General features: G+C 45.3%; 1 protein-coding gene across 1 annotated transcript; it reads right to left on the bottom strand.

Moving 5' to 3' along the window:
* LOC130131621 (male-specific lethal 3 homolog) lies at positions 1 to 25,467 on the bottom strand. The gene is made up of 14 exons (XM_056301386.1): positions 25,255 to 25,467; positions 22,871 to 22,953; positions 21,873 to 21,968; positions 17,790 to 17,884; positions 17,598 to 17,695; positions 14,605 to 14,748; positions 13,764 to 13,924; positions 12,574 to 12,732; positions 9,563 to 9,798; positions 9,202 to 9,288; positions 8,152 to 8,261; positions 7,130 to 7,229; positions 6,274 to 6,358; positions 1 to 917 (listed from the first exon to the last, which is right to left on the bottom strand). The coding sequence occupies exons 1-14, from the start codon at positions 25,351 to 25,353 to the stop codon at positions 818 to 820; spliced, it is 1,653 nt and encodes a 550-aa protein (XP_056157361.1). The 5' UTR covers positions 25,354 to 25,467; the 3' UTR covers positions 1 to 817.
* Between the last annotated feature and the right edge of the window lie 1,756 nt (positions 25,468 to 27,223).

Genomic DNA, 27,223 nt, shown 5'->3' on the forward strand with positions numbered 1-27,223 from the left:
TTGAAATAACAAATAAAGTGTTCCTGATTCCTGGAGGGCTTTTCCATCAAGTAGTGCCGCCTTCCTGTTTTTGGACAGTCCACAGCAGCGCCAACAGCAGTGCATGCTTAGAGGCACCGTGAAGATGGAGTCACTGAGCCAGAATGGGGAAGATGTAGTCAGAGAGGAGAGAGCAAAACTTTGGAAGATACCCTGCATTGTTCCTTCCCTCCTCCACATTTATAAAGGTTACAGATCGATAGCTGGGAGCCGGCTATACCAACACAGAGTCTCACAGGAGGATTCTTCACTTATTCCTCAGAGGCTTGGGTTTGCATTTCAGCCACTCTGGACGGTTAAATTGAAATTTAGCATTTGACTGAGCGGGAGCCAACAGCACAAGGACCGGTTGCATAAGCTCGGCGAGCGTCTGATCTGACTCGGCCCCGGAATGGTCTTGACGGCAATTCTGGAAATGTAAGCAGAGCAAAAAAAAAAAAAAAAAAAAAAAAGGTAGAAAACAATGAAAGAGGAAGGCAGGGTATCGCAATCTCCACTGGATGTGTGTCCAAACAAGCCTGTTAAAAAGGGAACCCCAGTAATGCTACCCGGCATGCCAGTGCTCAGTAGCGTCATTTGAACAGGCTTGTTTGGGTGGTGAAGCAGGCTAAAAACTAGCAGAGGACCAGCCATAGGTGACTAAAGGGCAGCGCGGGGCAACACTGAGGCAGGGGGGCGGGGGCCGGGTGGGTTTTGTCCAGGATAGGGATGGGAGGCGGGGGTGGGAAGGAGCGGGGAAAGGAAAGCAAAGCGGCAGACGTGAGGGAAGGAGGCGGCTTCAGTAAATCGGCCTCGGCTGTTTCATGCTGTAGTGGGCCTCTGATGACGACACGTACGCGGTCTCGGGGAAGAAGTCATCGTGGAACTCCGCCAGAAACCTGACAGAAAGGAAGAAGAAGAAGAAGAAGAGGGGTGAGGAGATTAAAAACACAAACAAACAACGGGCACAAGGGGAGGGGGGGTGGAGTTAAAATGTTTTGCCCACGAACAGTAAATCTCCTGCAGTCGTTTCGCTCCATCAAAACTCACGGCAGAGTTGGGCGGGTGTTTTTCAGCTGATCGTGACAACGTGAGCATGTGCGGCGAAACCTGAGTGACAGAAAGAGCGCTTAAACCCCCGTGTCCTTGCTCACCTCCCCCTGCTGGTTTTCCTAGATATCATCTCCCCTCATTCCACGTAAATCCAAGACCCCTTGCCCTCTGTCCAGGGGTATATATACATATATACATATACGGCGCAGGAAAAGCCCCCTATCCATCCCTTTACCGCCATCATTCCACCAATCACAGAGGGTTAAACACCGAAAACACCAGAGAATGAATGTGCAATAGAGACAGAATGAGAGGGGGAAAATCCCCCCCTCCCCCTCCTATCTAATCAGTAGCGGGGAAAACTAATCCGGAATCTTCTTAGTATCCGCTACTCGGCCAAATCCTCTAAATCTTGCCATCTCATCTTAGCTCCACCGGCCTTCCTAATCTCAATGCAAACAAATTATCCTCATCAGAGGAGAAATTAAGAAAGCGTCGACCACTAACGACAAACAAGACAACCTGTTGGGATGGCGTCGGGATACGGAGTTCATCCCAGTGACGAAATATGAACTTCAGGTGTTTAAAAATTTAAATATTGGGACTAGTTTAACTAAGCCTGGTCCCACAATACAAAGAAAGGACATTTGGGGGGTTCGTTGGTTGGGACTAGATTATTTTTGTTGGTCGAAGTAAAAGATGTTGAAAGCCTCGCCTGTAAAAATATGCAAATCAGCAGTTTTTGTCACCGGGCATAGTGTCAATTTGGTGGTCCAATCTCAAGGATAATATTTATCGAAGTCAGACGAGAGACGAAGCGAGGCGAGCCGGCGCGGGCATATGGATTTAAATCACGACGAAGTGCATGCGTTCACACAGACATTACACACACGCACAGACACGCACTCTTAATCTCAATCATTCTCGCAGAGAAAGGGAGAGCGAGAGCAAGCGAGAGATCAACTGTGGCCAAATCCCCAGAATGCATTTCGCCATTCCATCAATCAGTTTTTGCCCGCTCGGCACATCTCGCAATCTGTCACGGCGGTGAGCTCAGAGCGCGAGACGTGAAAGCAAACCGTTTCCCCAAAAGGGCCCACCAAAACATATTGTAAACGTCCCACAGACGTCTCGCCTCTCCAAACGCCGGCTCATTAGGATGCAAAATAAATGGCTGGATTTTCCCAACTGACTGCTGTCCCATTTCCACGAGATATGAGACAGGGAGGACTTTAAAAAAAAACAACAAACTACAGCGATTGATGAGACTTAAAAGCAGCCAAAGGAAGCAGCTACACAAAAGGTTGTTTTTTTTTGTTGCATCGATTCCTTCCTTTCTTCTGTGCAGCTTAGATGTAGCTGCCATTCTGCTGAGTAATGTTCAATGCAAAGCAAGTGGGACGTGGGCAAGCCGAGGTGATTTGCAGCCCACTTCCATGGGAGTGAATTAAAAGTGTCTCTCTTTTCATGTTTTCCTTGCCGTGAGGGACCGTGTGGGGCTGCTGTGCCAAGTGAAGCCGCCGCCCTGCCTGAAACGACGAGGAATTAGTATTGCACGAGGGTTGTTGTTCCCCGGTCAAAGTGCCGTTAAGAAAAATAAAAAAAAATTAATTTAATCCCTCGGTTCTCTGCACTACCTTCCTTCTCCAGTCCATCCCATCTAATGGGGAGACATTCATGTCCACTTTCCCCACCATCGAGTGTAGTTTTATATATATATATATATATATATATAGTGAAGAAATGGAAACGGATGATCCGCTGTGGCGGCCCCTAACAGGAACAGCCGAAAGTAGTTATAGTAGATATTATATTATATATTCATATATATTATAATTCATAATATATAAATACAATATATAATTTATAATATATGAATTATATATATATAAATTATATATACACAATATATAATGTATATATTTACAATTTATAATATAATATATATATATGTAAAATATATAAAATTTCATATATATATTTTTTCCATATATATTAAAAAAAATTAATCCCTCGGTTCTCTGCACTACCTTCTTCCTCCAGTCTACCTCTTCTAAAGGGGAGACATTCATGTCCGCTTTGGTTATTTTCATAGCAGTCGTCCAGGTTTGTCCTATGCTGTCGGACATTTCTTTCAGTGTTTCCTGGGAAACTTGTTTTACACATGCAGGACAGTTACCGCAATTACGCAATTACGCTTGGGAACAAACGTAGGTCATAACTCCAAGTCAAGGATCAGATCTGGTAGGTGTTGTTCCTTTAAACCGTAGCTCCTGGTAGGCCACACATACAACCATTTCTTTTATTTTCTGCGGCAAAAGCGTGTCAAGAAAACATCGGCTCCAGAAATAAAGCCGGGTTAGATGAGGAGGCGAAGACTTGCTGCTCGACAGCACCCTGTGGTGGCTGGAGAAGGCGCTGCGTGAGTTTGATTAGAGAACGAGTGGCTCTGAGACCCCTCGGGTTGGGGACCAGTTAAACTGAAGATCGCTGGGGAGGATTTAAAGATTAGACTCGCGAGCTTGTGTTACGCCCACTCATCTCTCTTCCTGTAGCGCTCATTTGCCCTCTACCTCTAATTTTCCTTACTTCTCTATACCTACACAATATAAAATCTCACCACAGTGTAGTATGGCCCCCCGAGTGTTTTTTTTCAAATCATGTGTGCTCTTTAAAGAAGTAAGTTTATGTAAAAGGAAATGAATGCTGCTAAATTACAACTCTCTTTGTTAGCGCTACAGTAAGTTAGAAATGTTTTGTTTGAATTCCACTCCCGACACATATCTTAACGTAGACACACCGACTCCGTCTACTGTGAGCAGGTTTCATAGACCAGTGTTGCAGCGGTGCAGAGATGGTCCATTCTGAAGTTTCACAGCAAGTCTTGCCCCTCTGACCAATCAGAGAAGCTCAAAGGGAAAGGGCGTGCCTCCTGCCTGTCAATAAATCTTCCTTCCATCCATCCATCCATCCACCCGTCCATTATCCAAACCGCTTACCCTGCACTCAGGGTCGCGGGGATGCTGGAGCCTATCCCAGCAGTCATTCTGGGGCAAGTGGGGAGACACCCTGGACAGGCCGCCAGTCCATCACAGGGCCGATACACACACACATTCACACCTAGGAACAATCTCGTACGGCCGATTCACCTGACCTACATGTCATGGGCTGTGGGAGGAAACTGGAGCACCTGGAGGGAACCCATGCAGACACGGTAAGAACATGCAAACTCCATACAGAGGACGACCCCGGACGACCCCTCAAGGCTGGACTACCCCAGGGCTCGAACCCAGAACCTTCTTGTTGTGAGGCGACCGTGCTAACCACTGCGCCACCATGTCACCCTACATCACGCCTAGATCATACACAATGCAGAAGCAAATAGTGTACCGGAAGCAGATGTTACACAGAGCCTTGACCTTTTCGATCATATCTGTGGAGATAATGTCAGTAAAGTTGAGTAACACAGACTTCCTGTGCGAATGCGCCGCATGAAACACAGATGTGTGGGTGTGATTTCTAAATCACGCGAGGTCCCCAGGTAATACTAGTCCCGCGCGAATAGGGCTTTGAGGCACCAAGGAACTAAACAGAATCTGTATTTATTTCCCATTCTCCCCTACCTTTACTTCTCCTGCTATCGCTGCATCCAGCAGGGATGCAAAAACCACCTCAGCACCTCATTCCATTAGTGGTGTGCAAACACACAACATAGAGCTCCTAGAAAATGGCTTCAGCTATTTTCTTTAAACATCTGGAATGTAGTAGTCCGCGGTGGCGTAGCGGTCTAAGCATCGGCTTGGTGTCGATGCAGTTGCCCACTGGGGACTGGGGTTCGCGCCCCGGTCTCGTCAGATCCGACTATGGCCGGACTCGATGAAGCAGCAATCATTGGCAACGCTGTCTTCGGGAGGGGGGCGGAGTCGGCTTGTGTTCGTCATGTGAATGCGTCTCTGTGTGTGTCGGAAAAACAGTGGTTCGGCTTGGATTCGCCTTGTCACGAAAGTGGGGAGGCGCTTTCCTTCGAGACTGCCGGCCGGAGAGATGCAGGTGGCGAACGCATGCAATACGAGGGTGGGTGTTTGAATTAAAATAGGGATCAATTGGCCACTAAATTGGGAGAAAAAAGGGAAAAATCAGAAATAAATTATTAAAAAAAAAAAAAAACATCTGGAATGTACACTTACAAAGGTCGTGAGCAAAAAATATTTACTTTTACTTCTACTGGTAGTAAATCTATAAAATACTGCTAACGCTTAGACTGGACTATGACCCCCCTCGCAACTGTTCTGTCGGCAGTATTCCAGTTAGGAGGCGACTAAGTGCGCACTCGGGTTAGTGCGAGTTTGTGTCAGTTTTGAAAGATAGCAGCGCGGCTTTGCTCGGGGTGACAGTTTATTTTCCTTAGAGCGTATCTGCACATCTTTTCTATCTCTGTGTCAGCAAATCAATGCTTGCTACAGACTTGCACCGCCAGCTTCCAGGCGCCGCTAACCTCCCCAGCGCACATCCGAAACAGGGACCTCCCCGGCTACTGATGGCGCCGGTGAGCTACGCTGATTTGCAAGGTCAGTGCATGCTAAATGAACTGTGCAGATGATAAGCCAGATACATTTAAGTACTTTATAATGCCCCCGCCGCTGAGAGGAGACACCTTGTGCTTTTTAAACGCACACATCCTCTAAAGGAGGTTTTGTTTTTGCATAATTTCATGCTATTACAGTCCTCCTGACCGCACAATACAATTTTAAGGGGCGAGACATCATGAACATGCTGACAAACCATCAGGCCTAAGAGACGCCGAGCTTGCTCTTCACTCTTTACCCTGGAGAATAATCTGTGGATGCTGGTCTGTGGTAGGGCAACAGTCTTATGTAGTGATGTGTTTGTTTTACCTAACTGAATGAAAATAGCATTCATCCTATTGTCTTTATGCATGCTCAGTAATACAGGTAAGGAAATCATACAAAGGTGAACCAGTTCATCCGGACAACATTTATTGAGAGAAACGAGTTGAGTCTGAAGAGGTTACTTAGATGAGTGATGAATCGTTTCTCTCAATAAACGTTGTGTGGATGAACTGATTCACCTGTCTGTGATATTCGTCCTCGTGCTGCTCTGTAAAAGCTCTCCGGTTCAACACCTGCTTTGCGAGGACGCACTCTGCTAGCTGAAATTGATTTCGACACGCCCGTTACTTACCTGAGGAACAGCTCCAAATGTTTGACCAGGGCTCGGAGATTCCTCTCAGGGATGTGCATTTTCCCCAGAATTTCAGGAAGTTTCACTGAAAGAGAGGAGGCGAGAGTGAAGAGCAAGAAAAGGGATGATGTAGCTAGTTCGTGCAACTTGGTCAGGAAACAAAAGGGCAGCAATACTGTAACACTTCACAAGACATTTGTGTGTTTTGAAGCGCAAAAACCCTGATGTCTTACTGAATTAACGGTCTTTCAAACACACACAGCGAAGTCACCACCCGTTAGCTGGTGAGTTTCTTTCTCCATAAATTAAAAAACGGACAGTATCAGGCCAATATGATCAAGGCGTAAGAATGACAGGTGGACCTGGAGGAGAGGAACGATCAAAGCTGGGGCATCCGGGTAGCGTGGTGGTCTATTCTGTTACCTACCAACACGGGGCTCGCCGGATTGAATCCCTGTGTTACCTCTGGCTGGGTCGGGCGTCCCTACAGACACAATTAACCGTGTCTGCGGGTGGGAAGCCGGATGTGGGTATGTATCCTGGTTGCTGCACTAGTACCACCTTGGGTCGGTTGTGGCACCTGTTCAGGGGGGAGGGGGGGAACTGGGGGGCATAGCGGGATCCCCCCCACGCGCTACGTCCCCCTGCCGAAACTCCTCACTGTCAGGTGAAAGGAAGTGGCTGGCGACTCCACATGTATCAGAGGAGGCATGTGGTAGTCTGTAGCCCTCCTTGAATCGGCAGAGGGGGTGGAGCAGCGACCGGAACAGCTCGCAAGAGTAGGGTAATTGGCTGGATACAACTGGGGAGAAAGGGGGGGGGGATGATCAAAGCAGAATATTTTAAAGCAACAAACCGAAAAGCCGCAGCAGGTGCTGTGATCCGTACAGGTAGGAGGGCGGAGGAGGCTGGTCGTTCAGAGGGTAGTTATCAGGAGTAAGCTTCCAGCTCAGGACCTGGGCAGTGGGATCAAGAAAGTGCCTTTCAACAACAACTTCAACTCGCATTTCAAAGAATACAATGGTAATAAACCCCTCATCCTGGTACAGGCTATTGAAAATACAAGTTCCCTACACATCGTATCCTCCAAATCATCTTCTTCCAGGTGATCATTTCTTCTGTCACATTGGAAGGTTTTTGGTCATCCTTTACCGTTGTGTATGTTCAATGTGCAGAGTAAACTAGTGCTCCGTGTGTGACATTAACAATGAGTCTGATGAAGGATGTGATCAAATCCTGAACATATCAGAGCAGCCCAACACCATTACCACATCTTTAGGAAACATTTGAAAACATGGAAATCTTATAATTCACCTTCCGATTAGTCATGACCAGTGTTGGGAGTATAAAGACGGTATATATATACCTAAAAATTGAAATTAACAAGGCAACTGTTATCAACAACAGGAATCCTATCATGAACAGGGGTAGCACCGAGAAATGTGACTGGGTATAAAAAAAAATCCTAAATATATTTTAATTCAAATTTTTTCTCCCTGAATTTAAACTAGGCCTTAAATGGATCGCTCTGCAGCTGGACACAACCAGGGCAGCAGGGTGTCGTTCTGGGCAGGGAGGCAGTCCTGCAACTGGAAGGTTAATTTCATCCTACGGCTGCCGTGCATCATCCAGGTGGGTGCGACACATTGGTAGTGGTTGAGTTGAGTCCCCCCCCCCCCACACACACTCTGTAAAGCGCTTTGGGTGTCTAGATAAAGCACTTATGAATCAAATTCATTATCATTACTATCTAAGTGTACTTGAGCAAGACAATAAAACTCCCCAAAAGCTAACCTCTGGACTCCCATTGGAAGTGGGCAAGGTGAAAAGAAAACTCGCCAGTGGAGATTAAGAAAATACTGTTAGATCATTTATCACCTCGTTGAGTTCGTTGTTTCTTCGGCTCTCCAGACCGTAGAAAGGCCTGCCTCCGTCCCTGCTGGGTGTCATTGGCAACGGGGAGGAGGAGCCACTGTGCACCGGAGTCCCTGCACGAAGAAAGACGAAAAGAAAAAAGGGTACACAACTATACACGGACCAAGAGAAATGGCCACATTACAAAGCAAGGATACGAGCAAGGGAGATGGTCTTTTATTGGCATTTCCTCAATGGATTTACCAGTCTTCCTTTTTGTTAAGGGGGTCTGACAGAGCAGACTTATGTTAGTGGCAAACAAACTATTTTCTGGTGCATTGTAGGGAGAAAGGCACATTGTAGTGAGTAAGTCGGATACTGCCATCTCCTGGACTAATGTTTCAATTACAACAACAACATGAATGTGAGATACATCAATGGTGGTGAAAACATTGATAAGATGGGTGATGTTGTGAAAAGCAAGCAAATAAATAAATACATCCATCCATTATCCAAACCACTTATTCTGCTCAGGGTTGCGGGGATGGTGGCGCCTATCCCAGCAGTCATTGGGCGGCAGGTGGGGAGACACCCTGGGCAGGCCTTCAGTCCATCCCAGGGCCGACACATTCACACCTAGGGACAATTTAGTATGGCCGATTCACCTGACCTGCATGTCTTTAGACTGTGGGAGGAAACCGGAGCACCCGGAGGAAACCCACGCAGACACGGCGAGAACATGCAAACTCAACACAGACGACGACCCGGGACGACCCCCAAGGTTAGACATCCCCGGGGTTTGAACCCAGGACCTTCTTGCTGTGAGGCAACCGTGCTAACCACTGTGCCACCGTGCTGCAATCAATCAATCAACCAACCAACCAATCACTCAATCAATCAACCAACCAACCAACCAACCAACCAATCAATCTGATCAACAACAGCCCGATGCATTTTTACAGAGCTAATAAACTATCCGAAGGGTTCAAATTAAGTTGCATAGTTGCATTACAATCAAACTGTATTAAATTATTCATTATTATTATTAATTAATGGAATGGAATGTCAGCTTACTTCTGTCCAGATTAAGGAAGAATTTGGGTTGAGAATTAGAGTCCGCCAGACGGCGTTTGGGGTTTTGTGATGTGGTACTGCCTCCACCTAGAAAAAAACGAAATTCCTTTATGAACAACAAAATAAGAAAAACCTTGGGAGCCTTTAAGACAATTTAACTTTTACAAAGAATCCAGAATACCTCAATTGTAAACAAAATACATTTAAAAAAAAAGCCTCTTGATGATCATTTTGGAATATTGTTTGGAACTGGTTCAGCTGTTTACCAAGTATTACAGCATCCATCTACAATTTTGAATGATGCAAAACAACTGGACCCGTTCAGTAAACTTGGAAAGTAAAGTAAACTGAAGCTGGTCACCTCCGCTACTCCCTTCAGCCAGCCGATCGCCCACCATGTTGCTTCTGGTGGAGCGCCTGAGCGACTGTGACTGATACGATATGCAGTCCATGTCAGGGTGGCGCCGGCGCTTAGTGGTGGTGGTAGGCAGGGTGGGAGTGGTGGCAGAGACGTCGCTCAGTGCCGGCTGGCTGTCTGTTGACTGAGGGGTGGGAGGGTTGTGTAGTGTCGGGCTCGGGCTGCGCTCTCGCTGGATGCTGGCGGGAGACGGTGCAGACAGGAACAAGTGGATTAATAGGCAATAAGGGCTGTTGACATGCTAGAGGATAATGCTCTCTGGGGACCACCAAGGGTCTTTGAGATCAAGATGGGGCAATAGTTCCTTTCACTTTAAGTGTGAATTAAATAAGTAAAATGCATTTCCCCCCCCTTGAACAGCTAATCTTAGCTAGTAAAAGACAGATTTGGATTGATTTTGGTGTGACCTCAACTTTTACTATACACCGAGTGTATATTAAAGGGAAATTTCACCGATGGTTTTGTGTACATGCAATCAGTACTGATGAGTAATGTAGTGGGTTGAAGCAATAAAGTCCTCACTGTGTACTATATTGATGCAGAAATAAGTGTTGTCCTGCTCACAGTCTTTCCCACAGCGCCTAGATACGAGAATGCTTTGGTGCAAGCCAGCTTCTGTATCGTCATCCATAAAATCCTCTGCGCTAGCGTCGTAGGACATCATTTCTACCATCACAAACGCAGCCTAGCTGAGACAATGAGAGCCACTTTATTCGACACTGTATTCTCACAATGAACGTGTTCTCTGCATTTACCCCATCCTACTGTATCGGAGCAGTGGGCAGCGGCAGCACTCGGAAAACAAATCCAGTTCTTCTTTCCATTGCCTTGATCAGGGGCACAGACAGGAGTATTAACCCTAACATGCATGTCTTTCTGATGGTGGGAGGAAACTGGAGCACTCAGAGGAAACCCACCCAGACACGGGGAGAACATGCAAACTCCACACAGAAAGGACCTGGGACGGCCTGGGGTTCAAACCCAGGACCTTCTTGCTGTGAGGCGACAGTGCTAACCACTGGGCCACCGTGCTGCCCACCGTGAGGATGTGTTTTTTTGAAAAGCGTGCTTACAGTAGATTAGAAACCATGCTAGGCTGTATGTAATTTTTCTAGCCCCCAACTGATGTCATGATGCATAATTTGGCGGCCAGAAAAAAAAACAAACAAAAAAACTATTTCACTGCCGCCTGAGCTGCAGAAATGATCGGCGATCAGTGATCACATCCAGCACCTGGACAATCAGCACTGGCACCCCCCAGGGATGTGTGCTCTCCCCTCTACTCTTCTCCCTCTACACAAATGACTGCACCTCAGGTGACCTGTCTGTTAAACTCCTGAAGTTTGCGGATGACACAACCATCATTGGACTTATCTGGGATGGTGACGAGTCTGCATATAGACAGGAAGTTGATCAGCTGGCCCTCTGGTGCAGCCATAACAACCTGGAGCTGAACACGATCAAAACAGTGGCGATGACAGTGGACTTCAGGAGCCCCCCCAACACTGCCCCCCCTCACCATACTCAATAGCACAGTGTCTGCAGTGAAAACCTACAGATTTCTGGGTTCAACAATCTCCCAGGACCCAAGGTGGGCATCCAGCATAGTCACAATCATCATAAAGGCCCAGCAGAGGAGGTACTTTCTCTGCCAGCTCAAGAAATTCAACCTGACTCAGAAACTGTTGATTCAGTTCTACACTGCAATAATCCAGTCTGTCTTCTGTACATCCATCACAGTCTGGTTTGGTTCGGCAACCAAACAGGACAGGGACAGACTACAACGGACAGTTATATCTACAGAGAAAATCAATGGTGCCAACCTGCCCTTCATTCAGGACGTATACACCTCCAGACCCAGAAAATGGGCAGGCAACATCACTGCAGACCCATCACACCCTGGTCACAACCTGTTCCAACTCTTCCCCTCTGGCAGGTGCTACAGAGCACTGTACCCCAAAACAACCAGATATAAAAACAGTTTCTTTCCACAGGCTGTCATTCAAATGAACACTTAACACTGTCAAATAAATCCAACCATGTTGTATATACTGTATATTGTACGTACACTGGTACACTCTGTCATGTCCATCTACCTCAGGCATGTATGTAAGTAACCTGCTAACATCTATTTCAGCATCTCTGAGATATTCTCTGCACCGTTGCACTTTATCATCTTATTTCACCCGTATTAAGTCAATCCTTGTGTATACATCTGAAGATTGTTGTGTTGTAATGTTGTTCTTCTATGTTGAGTACACTGAGAGAGCCATGAAACCGCAGTCAAATTCCATGTACATGCGAACCTACATGGCCAATAAACATGATTCTGATTACGGAATAACTGTGTGTGTTTCATGTGCAGTCCCTCTTGCAGACAGACAGAGATTAAGGTTCATATTCGGTGAATTTTCCCTTTAAGGCTAAAAACCTACAAACTGCTTCACTTAGAACAAGGGACCTTGTTTAAAAAAAACATTTACGATGTTACATGCTATCTTGTGTTGCATTCACATGGAATCTGGGAGACGGTCAACGGCAGTTGGCAAAACCGAATGGGAAAAACCAAACTGCACGATGGAATGGCAGGAAGCATGAAAAAAAAAAAAAACTGGGCTGCTATGGTGATGCATTGTTTGCAGAAAAACAAATTGCACAAACATTTTATTTAATAATATACAGTAATTCTGTCAATTCAAATCGCTATAAAAAATAATCCACCATCCCTTCTTTTTTGTCATGTGCTACATAACATCTGGTTCTAATTTCCATCGCGGAGGACGGCAAAAATTACAATATTTTAACTTTGGACGGCAGTGCCGTCTGCCGCGGTCGGCATAATTTACCATTGTCGTCTGATTTTACCATCATGCTCTCATCCACGGTAATGACTTCCGGTTTGCCGTCTGCCATTTACCGGACTCCCTGTGAACACAACATTAAAGGGTACTTACTTGCTGGAGCAGGGTGGGGTGTCGTTGATGGCCAGGAAGAGCCTGGAGGAGCTGACCTTTTTAAACTGAGCTTGTTCGCTGGGGTAGAGGAGGATCATGGGTAGCGTGAAGTCGAACGTGATCCTGAGGCCGTCAACCATTTCCTTACACAGCTCCTCGCTGAAGGCATGAAGAAACCAAATTGCGAAATGGTATAGTTACGCCAACCGCAGAGCTTAAAAGTTGTAACTAGAATGATCTTTTTAAAAACACACAAACACATCAGGTTCCTTCTCTTCTTAAGTTACGTTAAAGTCAAACTAGGGTTTCATTTATACCCTTCGTGTCCGACAAGGAGGCACCAAAAAGAAAAGGAGCCACTAATACTTTTTTTTTTTTGCTTTCCCTCCCTTTTTCTCCCCAGTTGTACCCGGCCAATTACCCTGGTCTTCCGAGCCATCCCGGTTGCTGCTCCACCCCCTCTGCCGATCCGGGGAGGGCTGCAGACTACCACATGCCTCCTCCAATACATGTGGTGTCACCGGCTGCTTCTTTTCACCTGACAGTGAGGAGTTTCACCTGGAGAATGTAGCGCGTGGGAGGATCACGCTATTCCCCCCAGTTCCCCCCTCCCCCCTAACAGGTGCCCGGACCGACCAGAAGAGGCGTTAGTGCAGCGACTAGGACACATATGGATGCCCAACCAAGCCAGAGGTAACGCGGGGATTCGAACCGGCGATCCCCCTGTTGGTAGGCAACGGAATAGACCGCTATGCTACCTGGACACCCCGAGCCACTAATAAAATGCTCAAGCCTGTTACCTCCAGTACCTTGGGCACAGCAGGGTGTAGTTGTTGTACATTATATATCCTCTAATAACACTTTCAACTGTCTGCCGCTTTACAAAAAATGCTGTTATCTGCTCAAGGATGGAGACGTTATTCGCTCCCATGCTTACCACTCATTTGCCTACCTCTTTTCTGGTTTCAACAGACCATAAGGAAACCCCATGGGTCTACGTCCACGGTAGGTATAATATTGTAGGTGGCGTTGAAAAGCTACAGTGTTTATCTGTCAATTTCAAAAGGAGTAATATTACTTTGAATAAGCCTGCATTTTCCACATGAGCTAACCCTCCTATTATTCAGGGTTGAGACTCTAGTGATGACACGCCTAACATTTTTCCCCCTTCAGGTTTTTTTAAAACTCACTTCCTCTCCGGAGGGACTTGCTGTTGGTTGAGGTTGTTCTGGGCGCTGTTCTGGTGACGACGGTACCGCTCGTTGACCATGAAGGCTTTGTTGATGGCAAAGTGCTTGACGTAGTACTCCAGGATGTGGACTACGTTTGTCTGACAAGGAACCATCACAAGCTGGGACAGGGGAGAAGGCAGTTAAATTACAAACATGCAACAAATCAAATTCTATTTTTAACTGTAGCAGTGTTCCACAATATGTGGACGAGAGCTACACGTGAAAACCAGTATAATATTCAACTGCTTGTTGAATAATGTTACACAATACAACTGCAACACAGCCTGCTTTCAAATGTGTCCATCCGCATTTCCTCAATTGTATCCGGCCAATTACCCCACTCTACCGAGCCGTCCCGGTCGCTTCTCCACCCCCTCTGCCGATCCAGGGAGGGCTGCAGACTACCACCTGCCTCCCCCGATACATGTGGAGTCACCAGCTGCTTCTTTTCACCTGACAGTGAGGAGTTTCACCAGGGGGACGTAGCGCGTGGGAGGATCACGCTATTCCCCCAGTCCCCCCCCCCCCGAAAAGGTTCCCCGACCGACCAGAGGAGGCACTATTGCAGCAACCAGGACACATACCCACATCCGGCTCCCCACCTGCAGACACGGCCGATTGTGTCTGTAACCCGACCAAGCCGGAGGTAACACGGGGATTCGAACCGGCGATCCCCATGTTGGCAGGCAACGGAATAGACCGCTACACTACCCAGATGCCTGTCCATCTGCATTTCAAGTGAAAGCCTAAAATATGGTGCATGTGCATAGCCAAAGGAATCAACAAAGATCTGGGTAACCTTTTTCCTCTTGTTGATGTAAAAGCAGTCATCCTCCAGTTTTTTCTTCAGGATGTCTGGGATGTCAATGTCAATGAGGACGACCTTGTCTTCACTCTCCCTCTTTACGTGTTCCTTGGTATGACGAGTTTCCGGGTCGACCTTCTGGAACAGACAGACGAGAAACATACCTTCAGATCCTACAGCCTGTCTATTCAGTAAGACTCTTAGGGAAAGGAGGCAAGGTGGAGGGGAAAGCACAACACTGCTGTCGGAAGAAAACCTGCCGTCTCAACAAGTAAACTTTTCCAAAATGTAATTTGGAAAAGCAGGTTTAGGTGGCAGGGATCTGTCTTACCATGGCCCTCTTCTTCTTTGGAATCGTCCTGCTGTACAAATTTCAAGAGGCTAGTTCAGTTGACTCATTCAAAAGTAAACTCAAAACTCTTCTATTTGCATCAACCTTCAACCTCAGTCTGCCCTAAGTACTAAACTACGGTTATCCAGCTAATATTCATTTTTAAGTGTGCATTATTACGTATGTGTACTGTATACTACACGTTTTTTGTATTGCTTATAATGTTTTATATGTAATTATCTCACTTGTTGCAAAGTGTGTTGGTTCACCTCGGTGTGATAATGCACTTCAAATGAACTCTTGACTTGACTTGATTTTTATACCATTCCATTATCCAAGCTGCTTATCCCAACTGGGGTCGCAGGATGCTGGAGCCTATCCCAACAGTCATTGGGTGGCAGGTGGGGAGACACCCTGGACAGGCCGCCAGGCCATCACACAGGGCCGACACACACACACATTCACACCTAGGGACAATTTAGTACAGCTGAGTCACCTGACCTACATGTCATTGGACTGTGGGAGGAAACCGGAGCACCCGGAGGAAACCCACGCAGACACGGCGAGAACATGCAAACTCCACGCAGAGGACGACCCGGGACCACCCCCAAGGTTGGACAACCCCGGGGTTTGAACCCAGGACCTTCTTGCTGTGAGGCGACCGCGCTAACTACTGTGCCATCCTACTTTACTTTATACTTTATGATGCTGGGCTATAATACATTTTGACTTGACGAACATATTAGTGCAGTTTTTACATCACGATTCTTCAACAGGCTGTATGTGTTCTAGGATCCTGAAACTGCAAGGGACCATTAAACTTCTCAGTTTGGAGTATAAATATGAAAATCACCGTATCCGCTACCCAAGCCTCAGTTTGCTGGGTTGTAGTAGTGGCAACAGCTGGTATGTTTGCCTTCCCTTCAGTCACATTAGAAGAGGAGCCACCATTGTCTGGATTTTTTTCCTGAGTGAATTGGAAAAGGGGGGGAGGGCAAATTAAAAAAATTATAAGAGTATCCCTTATCTTAAAATGACCCCTAAACTTCTAGAACTACTTAAAAGACAATGTTAAATGTTTTTCCTCACTTACACAGTCAATAAGGACTTTAAATTAGACGTGATGGAAGATACATCTGCACAACTGCTGAGACGGTCAAAATGAAACTTTAAAGTGCACAAATCACTTATCAGACTTAATATATCAAACCTACATCTTTTCCAATACAAATCAGATGTATTAAATTCAACCTTCATCTCCTGCAATACTCATCAGACGTGATAAATGAAACCTTCACCTTTTCCAGTTTATCCCGTGAGAGGTAATAAATTCATTAGACCCGACATCCTTGGGAAAATATCTCGAGTACCACAATAGTGTAATGCTTAGTTCACACACTTTCACACCGCTTCACTTTGCACGCGGGTCATTTCCCCACTAACTGCCATATCATCAAGTTGTCCAACAGATAAATAGGCTAAGATCAATACAATCACATATTCTTGAGAAGACTTCCTTTAATGAAAAGACAGACTTGCAGGGAGCATTTATTTATTTGTGTTTTTCACCCCCCCCCCCCCAACTGGATCTGGCCAATTACCCCACTCTCCCGAGCCGTCCCGGTTGCTGCTCCACCCCCTCTGCCGAGCGCTGCAGACTACCACATGCCTCCTCCGATACATGTGGAGTCGCCAGCCGCTTCTTTTCACCTGATGAGTTTCGCCACGGGGACATAGCGCATGGGAGGATCATGCTATTCCCCAAAGTCCCGCCCCCCCCGAACAGGCGCACAGACTGACCAGAGGAGGTGCTAGCGTGGCGACCAGGACACATACCCACATCCGGCTTCCCAAACAGAGACACGGCCAATTGTGTTTGTAGGGACGCCTGACAAAGCCAGAGGTAACATGAGGATTCGAACCGGTGATCCCCGTGTTGGTAGGCAATGGAATAGACTGCTACACTACCCGGATGGCCACGGAGAGCATTTTTATACTTGTTCACCTCAAGTTTTGGAACTTTGTCCATGTTTTAACATAGACATCCAACATAATAACTGTATATAAATAACAGAAATCACGAAAGGTGCATGGGAATGAATCCAGCGCTATGATTGGTCGAACTCTTCTTCTTTTGCTTTTTGACAGTCTAGACGCTGCTGCCTATTGCTGGTATATTTCAGTACTGCACGTGCAATTGAACTAATCAACATCAGCTGCTTTTTTGAGTAGTTTAGAGTGACAAATCGTGCCAGCGTACTCTGATGTCAAAATGCGTACTGCTACGCAAAACGCGTACAGGCTGGCAGGTCTGCTTCATATTCTCCAACACTTAGCAGATATGATAAATTATACCTTCATCTTTTCGAATTTCATTCAAAGGCTCAGTCAAACTCATCTCTTCAACACAAGTAGCTCAAGTCACCTGCTCCTGCAAAAACCTGTCTTTTCCCAAATCTCGCCCGCTACGTGCACGACATGCTCTCATCTTGAACTCTGAAACAGCGTTTCAAACCTACGCACTCACCTCTACATCCTCTGGAATGTGAAGCATAACAGCATGTAACCTAACTGCAAAAGTTAGTATCGAGAAATTTGCTTTAAATGGCATTCAGGGGCAAATGGACCTTTGATCAGAGGGGCAAGTCCACTTTACCATTTTCTTGAGATCCTCCGAGAAGTTGCTCTCCCCGCTGTTTGAAGATTCTGGGTCAGAGTCGTCGTCGTCACTGCTCTCCGAAGATGAAATCAAACCTGGAAAGAAAAACAGAGAGAAGACGGAGCTTTTAAGAAAAGGGGACTTTACAAAAGGGAACAGAAAGAGAGACAGAAGCGAAAGATCTCTTACTTGTGTCATCACTTTCATCTTCTTTGGAGAGAGTCTTCAGAGAAGATTTAATACCAGACTGACGACGACGTCTCTTCCCCCATCCTTTCCTCTTCCTGCCAGCAGGGTAGGAAAAGAAACCATATGTTCTCAGCAGTCGTTTTATCTTTGGGTGGAACAAAGGACTGGCAGGCTCGACAACACTTTTGAACACAAACGGGATGTAAATTCATGGACCCATGGTAGGCTGGCCTGGCGAGTTAAGCGCAGGGCTCGAGACTAACGGCATCCCGTCATCCCGGGGACGATAGAAAATGTGTTTGGGATGAACAGAGATCTTCCCCCAGGATGCCTATTTATTTATTACTATCACTAAGCAAATGAATATCGAGCATTGACTACAACCGTGCGCGTCTTCTCATGCTGTTACTATAGTTACTATTACTGGCTACTCAGCGCGAGACGTAAAATGCACCTGAGATACTGGTCCATCTATCCCCTTGGTCAGAAACGGCTTGCTGGTAGGACCTCACAAATATGTTGCACAGATCGAGAACTGCATCGCCTTCATCGAACCCAAGTAGGACTACGAACCCCAAGTCTAAGGACAAATTTAAATGGACGTATTCTTTATTAGTCATTGGATTTTAACAGTCTAGCTAACTGCTTGCTACTAGCTAGCTAACTTTAGCCAGGCGCTCTTATTAATAGCGGATGGTTGCGGGTGGTGAAATAATACATCATCCATCCATCTATCCATTATCCAAGCTGCTTCTCCCAACTGGGGTCTTGGGATGCTGGAGCCTATCCCAGCATTCACTGGGCGGCAGGCAGGGAGACAACCTGGACAGGTCACCAGTCCATCACAGGGCCGACACCACACGTGAACACCTAGGGACAATTTAGTATGGCCGATTTACCTGACCAACATGTCTTTAGACTGTGGGAGGAAACTGGAGCACCCAGAGGAAACCCACGCAGACACGGGGAGAACATGCAAACTCCACACAGAGGAGGACCCGGGACGACCCCCAAGGTTGGACTACCCCAGGGCTTGAAACCCTGGACCTTCTTGCAGTGAGGCGACCGCGCTAACCACTGCACCACCATGCCGCCATAACACATTATTAATGAGGAAAATATTAATTACATTCTCTAAAATGTGAGCATAGTAGAGAGCACAGCCACAACCCGTTGCTGCTCCGCAGCTGGTTGTCCCCACCCACCCACTTACACACTAGGGCTGCACGATATTGGAAAAAACTCACATTACAATATTTTTTTTTTAATGATATATATTGCAAACTAAAAAAATACAGGAATATTCACCAGATGATGTCTTGATGCATACTCAATAATACAGGTAAGGAAATCCCAGAAAGCTGAATCAGCTCATATTGACACAGTGTTTAGTGGGAGAAACGTTTCATCACTCATCTAAGTGACTTCATCAATCTCAGCTGACTGCAGGTATCCCCACCCTTATAAAAAGCACAGCTGCAAAACAACCGAAACAGGCACAATTGCGTCACAACTGAAACCAGTGACTGGCTTCATATCCAGATTGCTGTGACCATTAATTAGAATTAAAATGGCCACGTGTACTATTCACAGAGGCTTGGGGAATAGTTACAATCACGCATTACAATGCTGTGATTTCAACTATTCAGCCCCGGGGGCTGAATTCTGCTGTCAGCCGAGGTAAATCCGCTAGTGCAACATATCACAGCCACGGATTCGGCGAGCCGTAACAACAACATCACGGACCCGGACGCGGAGCAACTGCGGATGAAAGCTTCAGCCTGCCTCAGCAATGCGAAGCCGCCGCCGTCCAGCATCAGCAGACGAGAGGAAAGCTCTCACGACTGTCAGTAAGGATGAAAACATCATCATCCTTCCAGCGAGAAAAAAGGTAGATGCACTGTTTTATTAAACCAGACAGACTATCATGAGAAAGTTATGACATTACATATCGACATAAATACTTATGAGCCCCTGAAACGAGATCCAGGTAATGGTTACAAGAAAAAGGTGATAGATTGTATGAAACTGTTAGAACAGGACAATGCTACTGACAGACTCATTTACACAGCAGAAGCTACATCTACTCTGTATAGTTTCCCCAAGATACATAGACAGGATGTGCCATTATGGGCTATTGTTAGTATGATCAAGTTTCTGGCATCCATTCTTAACCTGTTGGTAGGCAGTACTGAACATCACATTCAGAACACTATGAAGTTTGTGGATAAAGTGAGGGACATCATTATAGAGATGGATGAAACAATAATCTCTTATGATGCTATGTCCCTCTTCACATTTCACCAAGAGTTGCCAACTTGTATATGGACGAAGTGGAAAACAGGGCTCTGATGTCCTATTGAGGGACAACACCTAGCCATTGGTTCAGATATGTGGACAACACCTGGGTTAAATTAAATCTCTGAAGGTACCACATTTCACCGACCACATTAACTCTGAAGACAAACACATCAAGTTCACCAGGGAGGATGTGAAAAATGACACGTTAGCCTTCCATCCATCCATTATCGAAACTGCTTATCCTGCTCTCAGGGTCACGGGGATGCTGGAGCCTATCTCAGCAGTCATTGGGCAACAGGCGGGGAGACAACCTGGAAACACCGCCAGGCCATCACAGGGCCAACATCCACACACCCACCCACACACACACACACACACATTCATACCTAGGGAAAATTTAGTACAGCCGATTCACCTGACCTATATGTCTTTGGAATGTGGGAGGAAACTGGAGTACCTGGAGGAAACCCACACAGACACAGGGAGAACATGCAAACTCCACACATAGGACGACCTGGAATGACCCCAAAGGGTGGACTACCCCAGGGCTCGAACACAAACCTTCTTGCTGACCACGCTAACCACTGCACTACAGTGCTGCCATGTTAGCCTTCCTACACTGTGAAATTGCAGTTGGTGATGGGGGACATTTGATTGTTGATGTTTACTGTAAACCAACACATACTGATCAGTACTTAAGGTTTGACTCTCATCATCCACTGGAGCACAAACTGGGAGTCATCAGGACGCTGAACCACTGAGCTGACAATGTCCCCATTGACACAGCGGCCGGGGAAGCGGAGAAATCCCACATTAAACAGGCCCTGGTTAAGTGTGGTTATCCTAACTGGGCATTCGTCATAGCCAGGAAGACACCCAAACAGTGCACCTGCTGATTGAAGACAGACGGAAAACCGCCGTTTAAGTGTAAACCAGTGGTGATTCTGTATGTGACAGTTGAGGCGTATATTTTCCAAACACTGCATCTTGGTTACTTTCAAACCCCAAAACATGCTGCGAAATAAATTGGTCCACCCCAAGGATCAGGTCCCCGGCACAAACAGAACAATATAGTGTACGCTGTTAAGTGCTGGGAGGATTGCTATGAATTGCATTTCAGGGAAACCAAACAGACTGGCGACGAGGATGACACAACACCGAAGAGCTAATGTGTCAGGCCAGGACTCCGGGGTCTATATCCATCTACTGGCCAGTGACCACTCTTTCAAGGATGAGGATGTGCACATGCTTGATAGGGAGGAAAGCTGGTTTGAATGGGGAGTCAAAGAAGCCATCTATGTGAGGAGGGTACGACCATCCCTGAACCGAGGGGGGGTAAGAGAACATCTGTATCCATCCTTCAATGCTGTAATTGCAGCTATTCCCCAGTCCTCTGTGAATAGTACACGTGGCAATTGAAACTCTAGTTAATGGTCATAGCAATTTGCATATGAAACTGATCGTTGTTTTCGGTCGTTGTGCCACTGTATTGTTTATTAGGGTGGGGATACCTGCTGTCAGTTGAGACTGGAGAGGTCACTTAGATGAGTAGTGAAACGTTTCTCTCATATACGTTGTGTCCAGATGAACTGATTCACCTTTCTGTAACTTTTACATAGACTGGAGCAATGCCTTTAACATGTTACTGATGATCCACACAGAAGCAACATTAAAACATAATTCATATTGGTTGGAGAACTTAATATTACATACAAAATAAACGACTGAAGCCAAAATTAAAATTGTAGGAATCAATGAATGAGTGGTGGGACTTGAACTTACATGCGACCCGCCGCTTTGCGTGCCAGTTTATGTTGCAATGACCGATTTTCCTCAGTATCCCTAAGCACATGGTCCTCTGCCGCCCAACGATCCCAGCTGAAAAAAACAAACAAAACAAATGCATGAAAAAAAACAACAACGCATGCACACAATGCAGGCACATCACAAAGAACTAGGGCTGTGTATTGGCGAGAATCTGGTGACACGATACGTATCAGGATACAGGGGTTACGATTCAATATATGGCGATATATTGCGATTTCATAGCCCTGTGTTCTTCGTGCTTATGCTACTTCCTGTTTCAGTTTACACGGTTGGGTTGGAGCGGAAGAGTTAAATGGATGAAGATAGATTACTACACTGTTATCTAGCGGTCATGGGGTTACACACAACACAAAATGTTTGTCACGAACCTTTACATGTAAACAATGAAAAATCGATGTAGTGGTTTTGAGAATCAATACAGTATCACAAAATATCGCGATACTCGAGTGTATCGCTATTTTGTTACACCCTTACAAAGAACCTGCATGGCTTGCCATTGGTGTGTTATATCTTCTTCTTGCTCCCTGTTTCTAAGGAGTCACCACAGTGGATTATACAGTTTTCATCGGTACCCTGTGAGGGCACAGCACCAATGAATGGCAGCCGTTTTTAACCCGGAACTCAGCCAATCTCGTATGGAGCCTCGACTGATCCGGTATGGTCTTGTCAACCTGGAGAATGATTTGGCAAAATTTTACGTTGGATGCCCTTCCTGACACAACAACTAACCTTATGGACCGGGGCACGGGTAAAGTGCTGGATGCCATCCCAGTATTCATGGACTTGCGCCCGTGCCTGTCGCTATCATTGGTGCGTTATATCAAGCTAGGTTACATCATTACACACATTTATAATGGATGCAATGTTACAAAGACAGCCACATTTGAGCTCTTGTAGATTTTTGCATCAGTAAACAACACAGAAAGCATGCTGCTGTTGTTTAAGCTAGCTACCTCCTGTTCCACCCGTTGAAGTGAATCAGGTACTTTGGGACTCTCCTTCCATGTTCATCGGTGCTTAACAAGACATCAATGACCTGTGCGGGAAAAGAAACAACAACACTGTCGATTAGATTAATATGACGTTACAAACACTGAACAGGCGTGCTAAAGAGCGACGGTGGCTTTGTTGCACTCGGTTAGCTCGCTAACGTAAATCTATGACCTATCTTAAAGCATCCCAGATAAATGACGATCGCTTTAGTTGTTCTCTTTTCAACTACAGCAAATCATATCGTGGAAAAAAACAAATAAAGCATCATTCATGAGTACGAAGCGCCTGAGTGGTCATGTCAAATTTATTTGTAGTTCGTTCGCTTGATTTACAAAAAGCGAATGCTGTAGTAATGAATTTTAAATAATATAATTAATAATTCATTTAATTATAATTATAAATTATATTAATATAATATTATAATATTAATAATGTAATAGTAATATAATATTAGTATCAATATTAAACATGCAGATGTCTAGAATGTTCTGGCAATCTCTCACAATTCCTATCTACTTAACCAGAACCAGAAACCTTCCATTTGTGGGCATAGTCCTCCATCTACAGTACTAACTGTGTAAAAGTACCTAAACTAGACTCTCAATGTGCAGATCAGTCAATAGTGAAAATCAATTAAGTAAAAACATAAAGTACGAAAGGAAAATAAAAAAATGAAACAGAGGGGTGTCTGTTATAAACCCAATATTTTCTGGTCCTCTACATTGGCATGTTGATCTTACTGGCCAAAACAGTACAATCTAACCAGAGTAATTAACCATGCAACAACACTTCTATATAACGTTTTATGATTTTCATAATAGTTTTCAAAGTTGTCCGTGTTATGTTGTATTACCTTGCTATGACCTTATTATGTTATGTATTATGTTATTACCTTGTAGTAGTACAACGTTCACTCACTGTAATAAATCGTTTGCTTGAATGAACGACCAAAAAAAAAAAATTGATGTGACCCCTCAGGGGCTCCGTACATGTGAGTGTTTATTTAATCCTATTGCTTTGTTTACAGTTGGAATCGGCAAACGACAGCCACTGTTACAACTCTCTAATCATACGGACGGACACTCATTACCTGAACCAAAACAGGGTGTTTTAGGAAAGTTGGTGTAATAACATAATAACACTAGGTAACACTATAATAACTACACAAATTAAGCGTTAGTTAAGTATTAGTACCTACTGAATTCATCATTTGTCAAGCATTTGTAAAGCAAGACATGCACCGATGGTTAGTGAGTGTGTTAATATATGTTTTATAAATACTTATTAATACCGCAATTCATGATTAACTCATGCACAAAATGTACATCTAAACTGGTTTGTTAATCATGTACTTACACTTCCTACTTTAGACCTCTGTGAGTCTCATGGTGCTGCTGGCCTTTCAATCTCATTTGTAAATGCTTTGTAAGGCATAGATAGTTCTCAGTTTAGATGACGTCATACAAAACACTTACACCAACAGCTAGGAACTACCTGAACCAACCAGGAACTGCAGTATTAATAAGTATTCATAAAACGTCTATTAGCACACTCACTAACCATTGGTGCATGTCTTGTTGTGCAAACGCTTTACAAATTATGTTATGATGTTAGTTACTAATACTTAACTAATGCTTCATTTGTGTCGTTATTACAAAGTGTTACCTAGTACTATCATATTATGACACATATTAAATATGATTATGATGTCCATACACAATACTGACGTCATAAAGTGGCGTTGTCTTCTCTGGAAATGCAACTACCTTGAAGGGGGGGGGTCCATGTCTCAATTCAATTTCCCTTGCTGGCAAGACACAACGTTGCATGGTAGCTATTCTCGCTAAAGGTCACCATAAACGCCAGAGCACACGGGACAACAAGGAACAATAGCGATAGAAGAAACAAAAATAAAACAAGCTGGTTAAAGCAAAAACTCTTCCCACCGCGACTGGATTTTGGCGTCTCCATCGGCGCGTGGGAACGTAAACACTACAAACGTGGCCGAACGACGCTACCCCGGAAAAGGACAAGAAGAAGAAGAAGAAGAAGAAGAAGAAGAAGAAGAAGAAGAAAACAAGCGACGGAGAACAACGATTATAATCCCGCGGCGCCTTGCAAAAGGCGGAGGCTGCGGGAGGAGATCGCGGCTAACATGCTAGCTTAGCTTTGCGTGGCCTAGCTGGCCTCAAACTGGATCCCCCCCTCCCCATCCCCCCCCCGGTCCAACGCATCTTTGCAAAAAAACACGCCCGCCCGCCCGCCAGCGGTCCGGTTTGTTTACTAGTCGCGGGGGGAAGAAGCGAGGGGACCGGGGTCGAGAGGCGGCCGGAGGAGCGCTTACCTTGGCGTCATACAGCACTTTCGCCTTGGTCGGGTCCGGCTCGAAACACAGCACTTTTTCCCCTTTGTGAAATTGATATTTAACTCCCCGCGAATTCATTTGTTCATGGCGACGTGCAGAAGAGGAGGCATCGATGTGAACCGCGGAGGGACTCCTTAACCCGTTCCCCGCCGAAGTCCTTCCTGTGGGGAGGCGAGCGCGCACACGCACACACACACACACGCACACACACGCGCGCACAGGAAAAGGAAATGAAAATGGCGGCGCTCTTGAGGGCGACACGCAAAAGCGTTTGTTTTTTTAGCTTTTTTTTTTTAATGACAAAGAACAAACATATGTAAACGCACATAAACTGAACATTGAACACAGGGGTACAATCAATTATTCAACTGTGAAATTACATTTCTCCAAAATATTAACAGTTCAATTGCTTTTTTGTTGTTGTTATTACATAAGTGATGGTCTTGATGTAGTTTTTGCATGTCTATCAAGAATACACTTACCCCCCCCAGTTCATTTCATCCTATGCACAAAGAATCTGCCAATAATTAGCAATTTTATAACAAACATTACGTTGGGACCTTTATCCGTGGGGTTAAATAGAAGCAGGATATCTTGCAGCTGAAAGGTAAGACTGAAAGATGTTTTCCTAAGAATACAATTTGATAAACCCGTCCAAAATGTACTAACACGTGGGCCGTTCCGGAAAAGGTGGCTTAGAGGGTCAAAGTCATTTTCACCGAATCAACGTCTATTTTAAATCTACTTGCAATAAAACTTTTCATGGGCAAACTAATCTTGAATGTAACTTCTTTGACATTATTAGTTATGCAGTATTTATAACACTGACTCCAGACATTTTTCCAACTGATATGTTCCACAGTGGACTTCCAAAACATTACCACAGGAGGTGCAAAAAAAAGAAATAAGAGAAAAGCGTTTGTCCTTACGTATTGAACGCGATTGGAAATCCTTTTCACGAACCTTTACGGACACCATAGTCATGCTATACTGGTAATCGGCCGCTAGATGGCAGCAGCGGCGGGGGAAAAGGTCACACAAAGCTACAGTTCACCTAAAGTCGAAGGCACTCGTAGTTAAAGTCATTTATGGTTTTTGTAACACGTTTGCGCTAATGTTATCAATCATTATCATTATTATTATTCCTTTAATTTGGTGATAACTCTTATCAGGGCTAATGTTCAATATTTAAGGCCTTAATAGAGTTTTGGTACCTAACTGGACAGCAGGACAGAGACCGAATTCAATTAAGAGTCCCGGGGGCCGGAACCGATCCCTGCAGGCACTGGGCGGAAGGCAGGCAAGAGACTCGGAATTGATCATATTCTAAAATGAAATATCTAAAACAAACCAGGCCACATTGCAGTAAGCAATCCAGATGTACAAAAAAAAAACTATTCAGCTAAACAGTTTATATTTCTGCTGCCTCGCCACTGAAGAGAAATTCACCATAATCTAATCTCCCTCTAGTTGAACGATATGGTGGCTATAGGGCACACACTGCACTGGCTTGTGTGTATGTGTGTGCACATACATCTGTGCATGTTTGCACCCCTGGGTTTGATTTCAACCTCTCCTTCTGCTCAGGTGTGCAACGCCCCTCGTTGCAGCCTTATTTTGCCGTCGACCCCGACTTTACCCAAAAGACGGCTGCCACATTTGGGCCACATTCTCAAGTGATCACCGCTCTATATTGAAATTTTGATGTAGAGGTATGAACTCAATGCATCCAATTTGATTTCTGCCATCAAAATCCACATTTCAGTACCCTTCATATCACCATAATTTACTGTTAGTGCCCTGTTGGCTTTAAGTAGAGTGTGCTGGCCTGTGTCCAGCAGAAACTATCATGTTTAGCACCATATACATTATCAATACATGCAAAACGATTTCTGTCTCATTGCCTTGGTCACTCGTCCACTCTCTCTCTCTCTCTCACCCACACATT

Source organism: Lampris incognitus, chromosome 21 (genome assembly GCF_029633865.1).
Source record: "Lampris incognitus isolate fLamInc1 chromosome 21, fLamInc1.hap2, whole genome shotgun sequence".
NCBI lineage: Eukaryota > Metazoa > Chordata > Actinopteri > Lampriformes > Lampridae > Lampris > Lampris incognitus.